This window comes from Ipomoea nil, unplaced genomic scaffold, assembly GCF_001879475.1.
Source record: "Ipomoea nil cultivar Tokyo-kokei standard unplaced genomic scaffold, Asagao_1.1 scaffold2036, whole genome shotgun sequence".
Classification (NCBI taxonomy): domain Eukaryota; kingdom Viridiplantae; phylum Streptophyta; class Magnoliopsida; order Solanales; family Convolvulaceae; genus Ipomoea; species Ipomoea nil.
The window spans coordinates 4,713,512-4,729,401 of NW_017618464.1; the positions used below are offsets into that span (position 1 = coordinate 4,713,512).

The 15,890-nt window shown below is 36.1% G+C and overlaps 3 protein-coding genes across 4 annotated transcripts; all 3 read left to right on the forward strand.

The window, feature by feature from the left end:
* The first annotated feature begins 1,677 nt into the window (after positions 1-1,677).
* On the forward strand, positions 1,678-9,310 carry LOC109148172 (7-deoxyloganetic acid glucosyltransferase-like). Of its 2 annotated transcripts, XR_002048766.1 has the most exons (3): positions 1,678-2,277; positions 2,479-3,492; positions 9,299-9,310. XR_002048766.1 is itself a non-coding variant. In XM_019296007.1 (2 exons), exons 1-2 carry the CDS (start codon positions 1,752-1,754, stop codon positions 3,417-3,419), a joined length of 1,467 nt encoding a protein of 488 aa, XP_019151552.1. In that variant the 5' UTR covers positions 1,678-1,751; the 3' UTR covers positions 3,420-3,522. The 2 variants fall into 2 exon arrangements, 1 of the variants encoding a protein (XP_019151552.1); XM_019296007.1 differs by lacking the exon at positions 9,299-9,310 and having other exon boundaries at positions 2,479-3,522.
* Positions 6,760-9,111, forward strand: LOC109148170 (7-deoxyloganetic acid glucosyltransferase-like). Its single transcript, XM_019296005.1, has 2 exons — positions 6,760-7,345; positions 8,104-9,111. The coding sequence occupies exons 1-2, from the start codon at positions 6,838-6,840 to the stop codon at positions 9,078-9,080; spliced, it is 1,485 nt and encodes a 494-aa protein (XP_019151550.1). The 5' UTR covers positions 6,760-6,837; the 3' UTR covers positions 9,081-9,111.
* A 2,456-nt stretch (positions 9,311-11,766) lies between the features above and the next one.
* On the forward strand, positions 11,767-14,417 carry LOC109148171 (7-deoxyloganetic acid glucosyltransferase-like). The gene is made up of 2 exons (XM_019296006.1): positions 11,767-12,363; positions 13,270-14,417. Exons 1-2 carry the CDS (start codon positions 11,841-11,843, stop codon positions 14,223-14,225), a joined length of 1,479 nt encoding a protein of 492 aa, XP_019151551.1. The 5' UTR covers positions 11,767-11,840; the 3' UTR covers positions 14,226-14,417.
* Positions 14,418-15,890: the final 1,473 nt, after the last annotated feature.

Below are 15,890 nucleotides of genomic sequence, written 5' to 3' on the forward strand. Positions count from 1 at the left end.
AAAACGGCAAGCAAAACAATGAGAGCAAAACCCGGAGGAATGTGTAGGAGCACGACGAAAGGTTGCAAACGACGCGGGTAATTGAGAGAGACCAATTCTTCATAGATTTGAGACATAAAAAATATTATTTTCTAACAATATATATTGGAGCAAAACGCTAGATGGAAGATTTGGATGAGAATGGTCAACAATTTGCAATTTGAACGCAATTTCTTGGTTGTTTCGTTGAGCCAATTTTTCTTTCAATCCATGGTTTAGGTATTGACTGTTGAGCATTATACAATAATATAATCAAATTTTCTTCTTCACCAGAATAGAGTAAAGAAAATTACTTGACCATCATCTTCTTCCTCAATATAAAAAACCACTAATTTGTCCCCTATGAACTTATTAAGGGAGAAAATTAAAGTTCAAAATTTGATAGCAAAAATGTGAAAATTATGTCCAAAGTGAACAAATCCTTGGTGAATACCTACACTTGGTCGGTCTATGCTAGATTATCATTTTGGTTAAGTGAGTGGCATAGTATGGCGCTGATAGTTGAATTGCACATTTATGTTTATATATATATTATATGCTCAACACGCCCCCTCACGTGTGTGGGGCGATTACTTGGATTGCATATTTATGTTTGTATAATATATATGCTCAACATAATGCGTCGTATCAGATAGGGAAAATGACACTTTTTTTTCCTGAATTATATGATTATAACACTTTTTTTCCCTGAATTATTCATGTATCCACATTAGTCTCCTCAATTATTAGAAAAGTGGCGGTTTTTTTCTCATGATATATTAAATTGACATTTCTACCCTTAAAATAAATATTTTATTTACTTTTTTTCTTCAACAAATTATTGCTTATACGTAGGGATAACCACAGTTCGGTTCGAACTGAATCGGACACTATAGCAATCAAATCAAAATTTGTCGGTTATGATTAAGAACTAGAACCCCCAATATTTGGGTTTTAGTTTATTAAAATCGTGAACTGAAAAAAATGGATCATGAACCGTGAACCGGGGGTTCGAACCAGAACAACTACTACCATTAGCTTAAAATTAGAATTATAATATTTGCAAATAATTTATGTTCTTGTTTGCATTTATTCTGATTCTCACATATAATTATATATATAACTGCGATTTGGTTTTGATTTTGAACCGTTGGTTAACGGTTTCGGATCCAATTTGAACTGATGGTTCAAACTTTCTTTTAAAAGTTTAGTTTTTTATTTTTAAAATATTTTAAATTCAACAATTGATGTATTTTAGTTATCAATTCAGAATATGAACTAGCCGTTTCGGTTCGCGATTTTAATAAACATTAAATATCGCGGTACGGTTCTAAATGGTCATTAGAACCTTTTTGTTTGGTTGCTATAGTATATATCTATTTGGTTTGAACTAAATCGTGGTTATAATTTGTTGGAGAAAAAAAAATAAATGAAATATTTATTTTAAAGGTAAATATGTTCATTTAACATATTAGGGAAAAAATTGTCACTTAAATAATTTATGGAAAAAAGTACTATAAGTATATAATACGGGGGAAATGTCATTTTCCCTATCAGATATGAGATAACTACTACAATTTTTTTTTTTTTTTTTTTTTTGAAAAAACTACAACTTTTATTGTTATAAATATGGATAAAGCTAGTATTGTTTGTATTCCAAGAAATGAAAGGATTAGCAACCTCGTGAAACATCGTTTGTTTCTAGTACTGTATGTGAGAGTGAAACATACAGAATGGATACCGGCGGAGAAAACGGCGGCGTTCCTCATGTGTTAATCTTTCCTTTACCCATACAAAGTCCGGTGAACTCCATGCTAAAGCTGGCGGAGCTTCTCTGCCTCGCCGGCGTCCACGTCACCTTCCTCAACACTAAACACAACCACCAGCGCCTCCTCCGCAGCGCCGCCAACGGCGACGTGGAATCCCGTTTCGACAGATACCCCGGCAGTTTCCGTTTCGAAGTTATCTCCGACGGCTTCCCGGAAGATCACCCCCGTTCTGTCGAAGACTTTTTAGATGTAGTCAACTCTTTGCAGACGGTGGCGGAGCCGCATCTTAGAGAGGTGTTGTTGAGGCCGCCGGAAAGTGGGAGAAAAGTGACGTGCGCGGTAGTAGAGGCGGTGTTTTCTTACGTTTTTGAGATTGGGAAGGAGGTTGGGGTTCCCGTTTTCGCCTTTGAAACTATCAGCCCTTGCTGTCTTGGGGTTTATCTCTGCATTCCGAAACTCTTTCAGGATGGAAAGCTGCCATTGATCAAAGGTAAAAACATGAATCCAGAAATGAAAGCTTACTTTTCACAACTGGAATTTCCGACCACCTAGTAAAAAGTGGTCGGAAATAGCAAGATTTAAAATAACTTTCAGGTGGTCAGAAATTCTATACTTTCCAGCCCTATTTTCACCTTAAATTGAGTATTTTGAATAACCTATCAACCATGTATCTTTGAATTTCCTGATCTAGGAGAAGACCTGGAAACAGTGGTAGATGTTGTGGCGGGCATGGAAGGTGTTCTCAAGGTACGCGATCTTCCCGAGTTTTGTCGAACGGAAGGTCCTCGGGCGGAGAAGAGCCGCAAACTCGCCATGGCTGAAATCCATTCTTTGAGCAAATTAGCCCACGGGCTAATACTCAACTCGTTTGAAGAGTTGGAGGGTCCAATTCTGCCGCATATCCGCACCCACTTTCCCGGCAACACATACATGATCGGGCCGGTCCAGCAACACTTAAAGACCAGACTCGCAGAGAGGGAGATAACACAGTCACCATCTTCAAACAGCTTCTGGAGAGAAGACAAAACCTGCATCCAATGGCTCGATGAACAGCCCGACGAATCAGTGATATACGTAAGCTTTGGCAGTCTCAACACCTTAACAATGGCGCAACTCATGGAAGTTTGGCACGGTTTGGTCGCCAGTGCGGTTAGATTCTTGTGGGTTTTGAGGCCCGACATTGTTAAGGATAATTTGTCCTCGGATCAAAACTTGGTGACAGAACTGAAAAAGGGTTGCTCGGAGAATGGGCAGATAGTGAGTTGGGCTCCTCAAGAAGAGGTCTTGGCCCACCGGGCGATCGGAGGATTCTGGACGCACAGTGGATGGAACTCGACTCTGGAAAGTATTATCGCTGGAAAGCCAATGATCTGTTCGGCGCAAATTGTTGACCAGCTGATTACTAGAAGGGTTGTGAGTGAAGTGTGGAAGATTGGGGTGGACATGGAAGATAAGTGTGATCGTTTGAGTATTGAGAAAATGGTGAAGGAGGTTATGGGGAGCAGGGGGCAAGAGTTGAAGAAATCAGCCCAGAAATTTTCTAAGTTAGCAAGAGAAAGTGTCAACAATGGAGGTTCATCCTATACTAACCTTGACCACCTCATAAATGAGATAAGAAGATTGAGCAGCTAGCATTAAGGATTTCAAAAATATTTCATCTTAGTCTCAACGATCTTAGTAGCTTAAGTGTGTTAGTTTGTAATGAGTTTATCAGGCATGTTCAATAAAAGATTATGGCCCTGTTTGGTAAAATAGTTATGTCAATTTTAGTTTATTTAATCATTATTAGCTTTTTGATTTAGTTAAAAAAATCATAAATATTTGGTTAATTAGTTTTTTTTTTTTTAACTCCAAAACGCTAAAATTCAAAAAGCTGCCCAAAGCAATTTTTTTAATTAATTTTTTGAGAAAGAAAATTATACCAAACAGCTATCAACTAACAGTTAATTTATCAAGCAAAATTTTTACAATCAGTTAATGTTATCAATTAATTATACTCTCTAATTAACTCAATCAGCTAACAACAATTTATTGGGCCTATATATATTATGTTAGGTATTTATGTTTTTAAGGGCATCGCCTTCCCTTTGGTCCAGTCAATTACTTCTTTTGAATCACTCTCACTTTCAAACAACGTACAAATTTATGTCAAGCTCACTCTAAACTCTTTAGGACCGTTCAATTTTAATTTCGTAAATAGTAAATAATAAAAATTTTATAATGTTGCCAATAAACAAATAATATTTAAATTAAATTCACGTTATATATCCCTTAAATTTTAATTTGTTATATAAAACAAATGGGGGCAAACGCATAGATTGGAATGAGATTCTCCTACAATTTGCAATTAGAAACAAATTATTGGTTGTTGAGCTTTATCTTCTAATCCTTTTTTAATACTGCTTTACTTCCCACATCTAGGTACTGACTATTGAGCATTATACCATAATATAATAATTAATTTGACAACATGGATAATATTTGGAATATGCCATGACACTTGGGTTATATTTAACAAATCTAACTGAAAAAATTACTTGAAAGTTGAAAGGACGACATTTTCATAAAATTTAAATAATTTTTTTTTTTGATTGAGGGGGATGGGGGGACTCGAGGGAGACTCAACATGACTAGTTTATCTCATAAGTCTATGAACAAACGTAACATGAGCTAAGTCATTGGTATAAGCGTCGTTGCTAATGATGGGGCAGGAACTCCCAGATTGCATGCTGAAAGGCACCGGCTGTTGCGAGGGAGTTCGCAACCCAATTCTGGTCTCTTTAGATTGCACGAATGGACACTCTCCATTCTTTTATAAGCCAAGATTTGGTGTCTTCGATGATCTCCTTCTTAGGGCCCGGAGAGTGGTGTTCGTGCAAATCCACTCCACCACTTTACTAAAAATATGAAAAGTCATGAAAAAGACTGAAAATGTCAAAAAATAATAGTCTACTATGTTTAATGGCAAAAATGATAATCTGAGACTAAATTTGAAATTGTAACTAAAGACAAATGACAATTCTTGCCACACTTCTTAATTAATCGTCATACATGATTTTACTAATACAAACTATTACATTTGGTTTAATCGATTACCTTAAAGTAATGTTTTTACAATAGTGTAGGAGTTCGAATTAATTTATCTTGAAACCCACTAGAAAACGAAACCCACTACACAAAGTGTACACACATGCATACAAGGGGTGAAATTTTTGAGAACTCCCAATTTATTTAAGAGAAAATTGTAATTTATGTCCCTCCATAATATGTCAATTATCAATATCATCCCAAAATTATTAGTGGTGTAAAGAGTGCCTCTCAATTTTTAAAGCGGTACATATATTGTCCATCTATAGTATAAATGTTGTCCCTCAATTTTTAAAACAGTACATATATTGCCCCTCACATACGGTACGAGAGGAGTAATATATGTACTGTTTTATTAGGGAAAATGACACTTTTTCCCCCTAAGTTATATATTTGAGTTAATACCCAAAATCGTCCTCGACTATAGTGGTTTTTCTCAATTTCGTCCTAAACGACTTTGGTGACCTAATATCGTCCCAGACTTTTGTGTTTCGCTCAATTTAGTCCTCCATTTGTTATTCCGTCAAATTGGTGTTAAATAAAGGAATAATTCAGTATGTCAATATTGATCTCTCTTTGCTTTCAACTTATGAAGTGCGAAATTCCTCTTTCTTGTATGAATTACACCCAGAATTACTCCCGGACCTGCAAATCAAATTTTATATTCGCAGTTTTAGGAGTAATTCTGGGAGTAATTCGTAAAAAAAAAAGGATTTCGCAGTTCACATGTCTATGAGTAAAGAGATGCCAATATTAAAATTACTGAATTGTCTATTTATTTAACACCAAATGGACAGAATAACAAATGAAGGACTAAATTGAGCAAAAGCACAAAAGTCTGGGACTAAATTGAGCGAAACACAAAAGTCTGGGACGATATTAGGTCACCAAAGTCGTTTAGGACGAAATTGAGAAAAACCACTATAGTCGAGGACGATTTTGGGTATTAACTCTTATATATTTATAGCACTTTTTCCCCCTCAATTATTTAAGTGACTCTTTTTTCCCCCTGAAATGTTAAATGGACATATTTACCCTTAAAATAAATATTTCATTTATTTTTATTCTACAACAAATTATTACTATAATTTGGTTCAAACCAAACAGATACTATAGCAACCAAACCAAAATATTCCAATTACAATTTATAATCAAAACGCTATATTTAGAGTTTATTAAAATCGCGAACCGGAATGACCGGTTCATATTCCGAACTGAAAAAATAAAATACATTTATTGTTGAATTTAGACTATTTTAAAATAAAAAATAAAATTTTAAAATAAAGACGGTTCAAAATCGCGACTGGATCCGGAACTGCCGGTTCACGGTTCATGATCCAGTTTTTTTTTTTTTTTTTTAATTCTTAAATTTAATAAATTGAAATCAAAATATTAGGTTCTAGATCTGAATCATAACTTTAAGGGTAGAAATGTCAATTTAATATATTTGGAGAAAAAACCACCACTTTTAAAATAATTGAGGGGGCTAATGTGCTTACATAAATAATTGAGGGGAAAAAAGTGCTATAAGTATATAACTTAAGGAGAAAAAGTATCATTTTCCCTTTAAAAATTGAAAAGCAATATTTACATTACTAATAATTTAGAAGAAACATTAATTGACATATTATGGAGGGATATAAATTATAATTTTTTTTCCCAACATCAAGAGTCAGGGCAGGGACAAGTCGAGAGTCGAGACTTACCTCTTTCAGCAGCTGCATAAAAAAGAAAAAAAAATCACGTGACTATCATCTTCTTCCTCGATATTACAAAACTCTAATCTCCATACCATGCGGTAAAATTACGTAACTATCATCAGACGGATGGATCTCTCCGGCGTCTTTCTATATAAAAGTAGACGATAAAGCATTCTATGATATGAAAACACTATTAGCAACGTAACGCCGTTAAACTTCATTTCATTTTTTTTTCTGCTAGCATTGTGAAACACAATAGCATAATGGATAACGGAGAAAACGCCGTTCCTAACGTTATAATCTTCCCTTTACCACTACAAAGCCCGGTAAACTCCATGCTAAAGCTGGCGGAGCTTCTCTGCCTCGCCGGCGGCGTCCACGTCACCTTCCTCATCACGGAGCACAACCACCAGCGCCTCCTCCGCAGCACCGACGCCGGGTCCCGTTTCGAGAGGTACTATCTCGGAAAGTTCAGTTTCGAAGTTATCTCCGACGGGCTCCGGGAAGATCACCCCCGCTCCGCGGAGGACTATGAGGGCATAGTCAACAGTTTGCAGGGCGTGGCGGAGCCGCATCTGAGAGAAATGTTGAGGTCGGAAAGGGGGAGGAAGGTAACGTGCGTAATAGCGGAGGCGGTGTTTGGTTACGCTTTTGAGATTGGGAAAGAAGTTGGTATTCCTGTTTTTGCGTTTGAAACTGTCAGCCCTTGCTATCTAGGGGTTTATCTCTGCATTCCGAAACTCTTTGAGGAAGGACAACTTCCATCCAAAGGTAAATATGCATACTTCTTTGACCCATATTGTGTATATGTCTTATATGTATGGGAGGATCTAATTAACCCCAAGTTATGTTTTTGTTTTTTCCTTTTGGCCTGGGCGTGGCCCGCTGGCGCGTGTAGTATTGTAAAAATCGGCCTAGACGGTGGTTTAGGTTCTAGGTGCTCCTAAGCGAGGCAATTTCAGGTCTAGGCGGCATTTTGTTAGCAGACTGATTAATTGGCGGACTAGACATTTTAGGTGCCCGACTCAGTTGAGTTGAGTTCTAATAACTCGGCCGAGTCTGATGCTTAACTCGGCTCTCAACTCGGTCGAGTGGTTTTTTGCCCACTCAGCTACTCTTCTTTTATACTTCTCCAACCATGTATTATATTTGCTCAAGTAACCATCTAATATATGCATTTGACTAGTTAATTTGGGATTATACAATCTAACAACGTAACTCTTAGCCGTGAGTCGAAAAAGTTGAGACCATATACTCAGATTATTAAGCAGCCTAGGTGCTCTAGGTACCACCTAACGCCCGACTAGTGCCTTGCGCCTTCTGAAACGTTGAGTGCGGGTCGAGGCGAGGGCAGCGCTCTTGGCGAATGGTAATTGAGTAAAGCAAGTCTTAAGTTATCTTGATCAGTTCAAATCAAGATGGTTAATAGGACGCTTGCATTAGGTTAATTGCCCCATGCATACTACTTTTCTTAATTATTATTGAGTATTGTGTATTTTAAGTTTGATTATTTTGATGATCAACTTTAGGAGAAGACTTGGAAACATTGGTAACGGGTGTGCCGGGCATGGAAGGACTTCTTAAGGTACGGGACCTTCCCCATTTCTGCCGAGCGAAAGATCCATGGGCAGAAGAGAGCGGTAAACTTATCATGGCTGAAATCCATGCTGTGCCCAAAGCCCACGGGCTAATCCTAAACTCGTTTGAAGAGTTGGACGGGCCAATCATGGCGCATATCCGCACCCACTGTCCAAACACGTATATGATCGGGCCCGTCCAGCAACACTTGAAGACCAGACTCGCGGAAAGGGAGACGACAATGCCACCATCTTCAAACAGCTTCTGGAGAGAAGACAAAACCTGCATCCAATGGCTCGACGAACAGCCCGAAGAGTCAGTGATATATGTAAGTTTTGGCAGTCAGAACACCTTAACAATGGCGGAACTCATGGAAGTTTGGCATGGTTTGGTCGCCAGTGGGGTTAGGTTCTTGTGGGTGTTGAGGCCCAATACTCTTCGGGCTGCAAAGGAGGTGTTGGATCAAAACTTGGTGAGAGAACTGAAAAAGGGTTGCTTAGAGTGTGGGCGGATTGTGAGTTGGGCTCCTCAAGAAGAGGTCCTGGCCCATCGGGCAATCGGGGGATTCTGGACGCACAGTGGATGGAATTCGACTTTAGAAAGTATTCTTGCCGGAAAGCCCATGATCTGTTGGGCCCAATATGTTGACCAGCTGGTCACCAGAAGGCTTGTAAGTGAAGTGTGGAGGATTGGGGTGGACATGGAAGATAGGTGTGATCGTTTGAGTGTTGAGAAAATGGTGAAAGAGCTTATGATGGGAAGCAGAAGGCAAGAGTTGAAGAAATCAGCCCAGAAATTTTCTAAGTTAGCAAGAGAAAGTGTGAACAATGGAGGCTCATCCTATACTAGCCTTGACCACCTTATAAATGACATAAGAAAATTAAGCAGCATTAAGCATTTCCAAAATAATTTATCCTGCATTGGCTAGTCAAGTCAAGTTTGTCTGACAATTAGTTTGGTAACAAGATTTCAAGTTCACCTTTTAGTGAACACAGTCCATTAGTATTTTAGTTTGTGCTGGTCAGTTATGAACAATTTAACTTGATCATTGTGGTCCTTTGTTGACTATGATCAAAGCCGGGATTTCCAAATAGTGGTTGCAGGTAGCTAGTCTAAAATTTTTTGAGAGATTATGTGTGTTTGTAGAAAGTTTATTATGTTCAATAATAAAAGATTATGGTCTTTAATGTATTAGAGTTAACGTACTAGTTCAATAAAATTAAAAATAAGTGTACTGGGATAATAACTTCAATATATTTAATTTCATGTAACGTTTTCAAGTTTTCAACTACTACTCACAAATAATAATAATAATAATAATAATAATAATAATAATAATAATAATAATAAAGAGATTGAAATGAGGCCTACAAATTCTAGAAAGAAAAATAAAAAGTTCGTTAAAATTGCACTGGGAAATCGGACTGTATCAACATAACATCATTGTGTTTGTTGAACAAAACGAATGAAAATAATGAACAAAAGCCAGTGATTAGCCGTTGAATAAGTGCACCGTACCCTCATTGATTAACCCACAATTTTTTTAAACTATTTTATATTTCCCCATAAAATAAACACTAAAAATTTCCAAAAAAAAAAAATTGTTCTGAAGCTAAGCTAAGGAGTAACTGAATAGATGGATAAGATTTTGATATCAGAATATCATAAGTTTGATTCTTGTCAACATCTTCGCAATCAAATAAGACTATAAGACAAAGTTTTTCTTTTTTCTAATACTGAATTTGTCCAACACACACTCTCAAATAGTAATTATAAAAAAAAAAAAAATTAAAAAACACACATATACACAAAAGTTCCATTTTACACTGCACATTTCTCCGCCCGGGTCCAATTTATTTATAATAATTATTTTATTATTCCATATTCGATATAAAAGTTGGATCAGTATCATATTCCGCCTACCAAATCAAACGTCGTTCTAGATTATTTTACTTTATTTATTTTTGCATAAAATAACCAAACGAGAAAGCGAAACCCATCTTTTGTATACGTTGAAGCCAACAAAAAATAAAGACATTGTCAATTTATGCCCAACTTTCCAGCTTTCCTCATCAACCATGCGGTCCAATTTTATAATACATGAAACAATTATCCTAAATTTGGCAAACAGACACAAAAAAATAAAAAAATAAAAAGTGACTAAGTGAGTGAAATATAACTTCTATATATGAATGTCATGAGTTTGATTGGTCAAATTCGTTAGTTACACATAATTTTTTTAAAATAATTTTTTTTTGTGTAATTTAAAATTAATAAATAGGATTACGATTTATTCAGTATACACATTTAAATAATGACTACAGATTTTTATCATCACGTAAAACAAAAAGACAAATTGGTGAATTAAATAATTTGGCACTTATAGCGACAGTCTATCATTAGGGATTATTTTAATCCTGGATTGATTTGTCTGCAGACCCAATCAATATCTCTTGTTTCCCACTTCATAAAGCCCATTTTTTTTTTAAAAGAAAGACACGTATTTACATTGGCTTAATCCATCATCAATTAAGTAGGTTTAAGATTTGACTTTTTATGTGGAGATTTGTGTTTTGTACTCCTGGGCGGGGCTGCTTCAATTGGCTTATCTGTTCAGTCTTAATTTGGTATGACAATATTAACCAAAAGTTAAACAAGTTATTGTACAACAATATTTGATGATAAAAAAAAATATTAAACATAATTGAGATTAAAAACTGATTTCGAAGTTTAAGAATTCGAATTGATTTTAAAGATAACGTACTATTATTGGTGTTAAGTCATATATCAATTAATTTATTGTCCAACAATATTTTATGATATAAAAGTCTTAAACATAATTGAGATTCAGAACTAATTTCAAAGAGTCAGAATTAGAATTATTTTTAAAGATAACTTTTGTTAATGTTAAGTCATATAGCTAGGAGCCTAACATGTACTACCCACAAGACCTTAATGAATAATTCGGAGCTTGAATATAAGCTAGGGGTATTGATTCAAGAAAATAATGATATTTAAGCTCAGTATAATAAATAGGAAATGATTATACAAGGACATGTTGCTCGAGCTAATTAATATATTGAGTGAACCATCCTTTCTCTTTGTGATAAGAGGATATGAGAGTCTATTTATATGAAACTAGACCCTACTATGAAAGTAACAAGAGTACAAAGGAAGATATTTTGCTAGAATTTTAAGCTAAGTTAGAACATTGTAGAAGTTACAATTGCTTATCTTGTAACGAATGATAACTATCTGTTTTGTCTTCTCACATTAGGGTAAGGAGTTGAAAGCCAGGAAAGTTAGTCTTGAATCATTATATTTGTACTAAATTCAAAATTACTTATTTTACGAAAATGCTATATGGACTCTCATTCTATACTTCATACAAAAAAAAAAAAAAAAAAAAAAAAAAAAAAAAAACTTATCAAGCCCCGTCACATCATGAAGTAAGAATATTTCTCATTTTAAACCGAACCGAAATCATGTCTACAAAATCTGAAGTGTGTGGTAATATGATTGGAGGAATATGGTCATTAATTGTCCAAGAATTGACTCATTCACGAGTGGAAAAGAATAGTGTTTAGTAACCTAGCATTAGTAGTAGCTAGCTAGTACTTAAGGCAAAGACCCAAACCAACATTCTCGACCACCTTGGAAAACCCAAAAACCTCGACGACAATCAACAATGGAGAATCCAAGAAAATTGACGACGACGACGACGAATCCACCTCACGTACTAATATTCCCCTTGCCACTTCAAGGCCCCGTGAACTCCATGCTCAAACTCGCCGAGATATTCTGCCTCCACGACATCCACGTCACCTTCCTCAACACCCACCACGTCCACCGCCGCCTCTTCACCTTCTCCGACGCCGGCGACCGCTTCGCCAAGTACCCCAACTTCCGCTTCGCCACGCTCCCCGACGGCCTCCCGGAGGACAACCCCAGGACCGGAGACCAAATCTTGGAGCTTATAGAATGCATAGAGAAAGTCACCAGCCCGCTCTTCCGGGAGATGGTCACCGCCGGCGCCGGCCTCCAGAACCCCGTCACCTGCCTTCTGGTCGACGGAATATTCACGTTTGCCGTCGATGTCGCCCGGGAAATCGGAGTCCCACTTCTCTATTTTGACACGATTAGTCCTTGTGGCCTTTGGAGTTACATGTGTGTCCCTAAACTCATTGAAGCCGGAGAGCTTCCCTTCCGAGGTTAGTCCATTCCATACTATAATACATCTAAGCTTTTTCCATTTTTGATCTCATGATTATTGGACCATTTCTTTCATCCACCATTATTAATTTTTCACATTTGGTCTTATGAAATTTAAATCCTTGTCAAATTTTGTCCATCCCATCTAATTTCTGGTCTTTTGATGGCCAAATTTCAGGCAAATAACTTATCTTAAAGGGTAAAATTATCCCTTTTTATTTCCTCTCTTACAAGTTTTTTTTTTTTTTTTTTTTTTTTTTAAAGTGATGAAAATGATAATTTTTCTTTTTAAAATAAGTCACTAGTGACTGAAATTTAAGTTAGATGGATCAAATATGACAAGGCCGGATTTAAAAATATTGGAATCAAATATGAAAAATATTATTAATAATTAAATATGAAAATGATCATATATTTTTTAAAGTATTATTGACTCTGTTACAATGCAATATTTGTTCATAACTATTTTTGTAACCTAACCTATTGAAGCACAAAGAGGCTTGAACTCATGACCTCCCATATGGTAGAGTCACTTCGTGCCACTAGACCACAAGGTCATTGGCATGAAGATGATCATATAATTGTGAGACCAAACCATTTTTGTATATTTAACACATCAATTATGACTGTCAATACTACACACACATTGTTGTTCTTATTAAGGTTAGATGAAGGTATTATTTGTGTCCTAAATATAGCAAAAATGTTTAGTTTTAGATGGTAATTAAGGTGTGTGTGTGACATTTATATATTCCTTGGGAGCATTGAGTGGTGTCAGGTTCTAAATTCAGTAATACGCATGATTGTTATAGACGATGACTTGACAGAGTGATGCTTCAATTATTGTACGAAGTCGAACTACGTGTACCAATGATGTTGCGTCTAACGTATGTCGTCGTTTGTAGGAAATGATTTGGATTCCCCAATAAAGAGTGCGCCAGGATTCGGCGGCATCCTACGCCGCAGGGACATGCCCAGCTTGTGTCGGGCCGACGACATCAACGACCCAATAATCCAGCTTGTTCTCAAGGAGGACCAACATCTCCCCCAAGCCCAAGGCCTCATTTTCAACACATTTCTAGGCCTAGAAGGACCCATTCTTGCGCAGTTCCGGGACGTGGTCTGCCCCAATGTCTATGCCGTTGGCCCACTCCACTCACACCTTAAGACCCGGCTTGCTGAGGGCGGGAGAGATAAATCGCGGGATGTGCTGTATCCTACTTCTTCTAATAGTTTGTGGAGGGAGGACGAGAGATGTATAGAGTGGCTTGATAGGCAGGTGGAGAGGTCGGTGTTGTATGTTAGCATTGGAAGCATGGCAATCATTAGTAGAGATCGTCTCATGGAGCTGTGGTATGGATTGGTGAATAGCGGGACTCGTTTTCTTTGGGTGCAAAGGCCTGGCTCGGTGATGGGTGGGAGAAGGGATGGCGATGTTCCGGAGGAGTTGATTCAAGGGACAGAGAAAAGGGGATGCATTGTGGACTGGGCTCCTCAAGAGAAGGTTCTGGCTCACCCTTCAATTCGTGGATTCTTAACGCATGGCGGGTGGAACTCGACTTTAGAGAGCATAGTGGAAGGGGTGCCCATGATTTGTTGGCCATTTTTTGTTGACCAACACGTCAACAGTAGGTTTGTGGAGGAAGTTTGGAAAGTAGGGTTAGACATGAAGGACTTGTATGATAGAGGTAGCATTGAGAGGATGATTAGGGATCTAATGGAGGATAAGAAAGATGAGTTCTTGAAAAGGGCAAGTGAAATGGCATATTTGGCCAAACAAAGCATTGGACGAAGTGGCTCTTCGTACCAGGACTTGGATCGCCTCATTGAGGATATTAGATTGATGAGAATAGGATCATAAGGTGTCCATACGGACAGCTCAATTGATTCTTGGGTGACAGATTGTGGGCAACAAAAATATAATTATAGGGTAGATCATTATTATATTGGCATTCAAAGCCCCATCACACTTTCAATCATTTATGTATGTATGGTTTGTCAAGAATTAATTTGTCTCAATGGCCTAGACAATCTTAATCTTAATATCTCTTCTAAAAAACTTCATGGCTTTAGTTATACTTTCCAATCTAAAAATCCCTTCTGTCAATGCAGCCAGATTCATAATTGGCTATTGGTACTATCTAGAAAATTAAATAAAGTGGGAATAAGCGATAAGTTTAAAGTGATCGAAGTTTGCCATGCTATGAAGAACTCAAAGAATGTGGACCTTCTTTTTACCAGACTCCCACGCCCATTTTATTCCCATGTAAGCCGCCCAAAATTCACCCTCAAACACGGAGTGTATTTTATAAGTTATGAATTGTACAAATTATTTAAAACTTAATTAATTAATTTATATCAAATATATTGTATGATTTAGTTATTTAAATAAAAACATTAAAACGTAATTTTTTTTAAAAAAAATATCATCTAGTCAATGTAATATAAAAGTTTATATTATATTTCATTGTATTCAAATTACTCTAACAACGTTTGTAAACACAAAAAATTGAATTATATATATTTAAATTCAAAATTTTTGTTATATCGAATTTCAATACGGTGTGGATACAAGTCTCTAGATGGTCCTCTGATTCTCCAATTGGATGCCAACTGATACGCCCTTAATTGTAATTATATATTTTAACTAGTATTTGCGCCCGTGCGTTGCACGGATTGGATTTGTTATAATATTTTAAAAATATTTAGATCGATATACAATTGTATAAATTATGACATCGAATATTATATAATATAATTGAAGAATTGAGTTGCACCGATTATGTTTTCTGATGTTATCAATGCTTGAATTCGAGTAAATAATTGTCTAATTAATAGCTAACGTGTAGATATACGCATTCGGTGTTGCAACTTTAGAGATTTTATATATCAATATTTAGAATTTATATTAATTGGACTAATTAGCTCGTTGTCTAGCAACTCAGTTATAAAAATTATTTATACGGAAGATATATATTTTTTCTATGTAGATATATAACGATTTTGTCATCTTTGTATACAAAAAAAAAAAAAAAAAAAAAAAAAAAAAAAAAAAAAAAAAACATAATACGGATGGTTTGAATTATATATTATTGAAAATCTCTTTGTAGACGACATTAGTAGTAGTAACGGAATTTTATCCATCCCCGTCTAGAGTTAAAACCATCAGGATGGTGTGACTCGGGAAAAAGTCACATACGATTAAAGATTGGTTTTTTCAGTAATAACTCAACATGAGTTAGTGTTTGACCCTGACTTTTGTTGATAGTCATGATATATGCGAGCATCAACGTTAATTGTTTTCGTTAGAACTTGAAGGGCAATCTCGTATCAGAAGGGTGAAAGACATTTTAATTAAAGATTTTACTTTTATTAATAATTTTGATATAAAATGATGTAAATAATAATAATTAATAAATTATTATTTCTTTATAAAATTACATAGAATTTCAATTGGATTTTCTCATTTATTATGCAAAATTTATTTCCGTTATTCTCACAATTATAATGGTTTAATTATTCTCAG

Bases quoted from the DNA above. Each gene is read 5' to 3' on its own strand.
- LOC109148172 (XM_019296007.1), top strand. From the start codon at position 1,752: ATGGATACCGGCGGAGAAAACGGCGGCGTTCCTCATGTGTTAATCTTT. The intron at 2,278-2,478 runs GTAAAAACATGA...TTCCTGATCTAG, and splicing joins AAAGCTGCCATTGATCAAAG to GAGAAGACCTGGAAACAGTG.
- LOC109148170 (XM_019296005.1), top strand. From the start codon at position 6,838: ATGGATAACGGAGAAAACGCCGTTCCTAACGTTATAATCTTCCCTTTA. The intron at 7,346-8,103 runs GTAAATATGCAT...GATCAACTTTAG, and splicing joins AGGACAACTTCCATCCAAAG to GAGAAGACTTGGAAACATTG.
- LOC109148171 (XM_019296006.1), top strand. From the start codon at position 11,841: ATGGAGAATCCAAGAAAATTGACGACGACGACGACGAATCCACCTCAC. The intron at 12,364-13,269 runs GTTAGTCCATTC...CGTCGTTTGTAG, and splicing joins CGGAGAGCTTCCCTTCCGAG to GAAATGATTTGGATTCCCCA.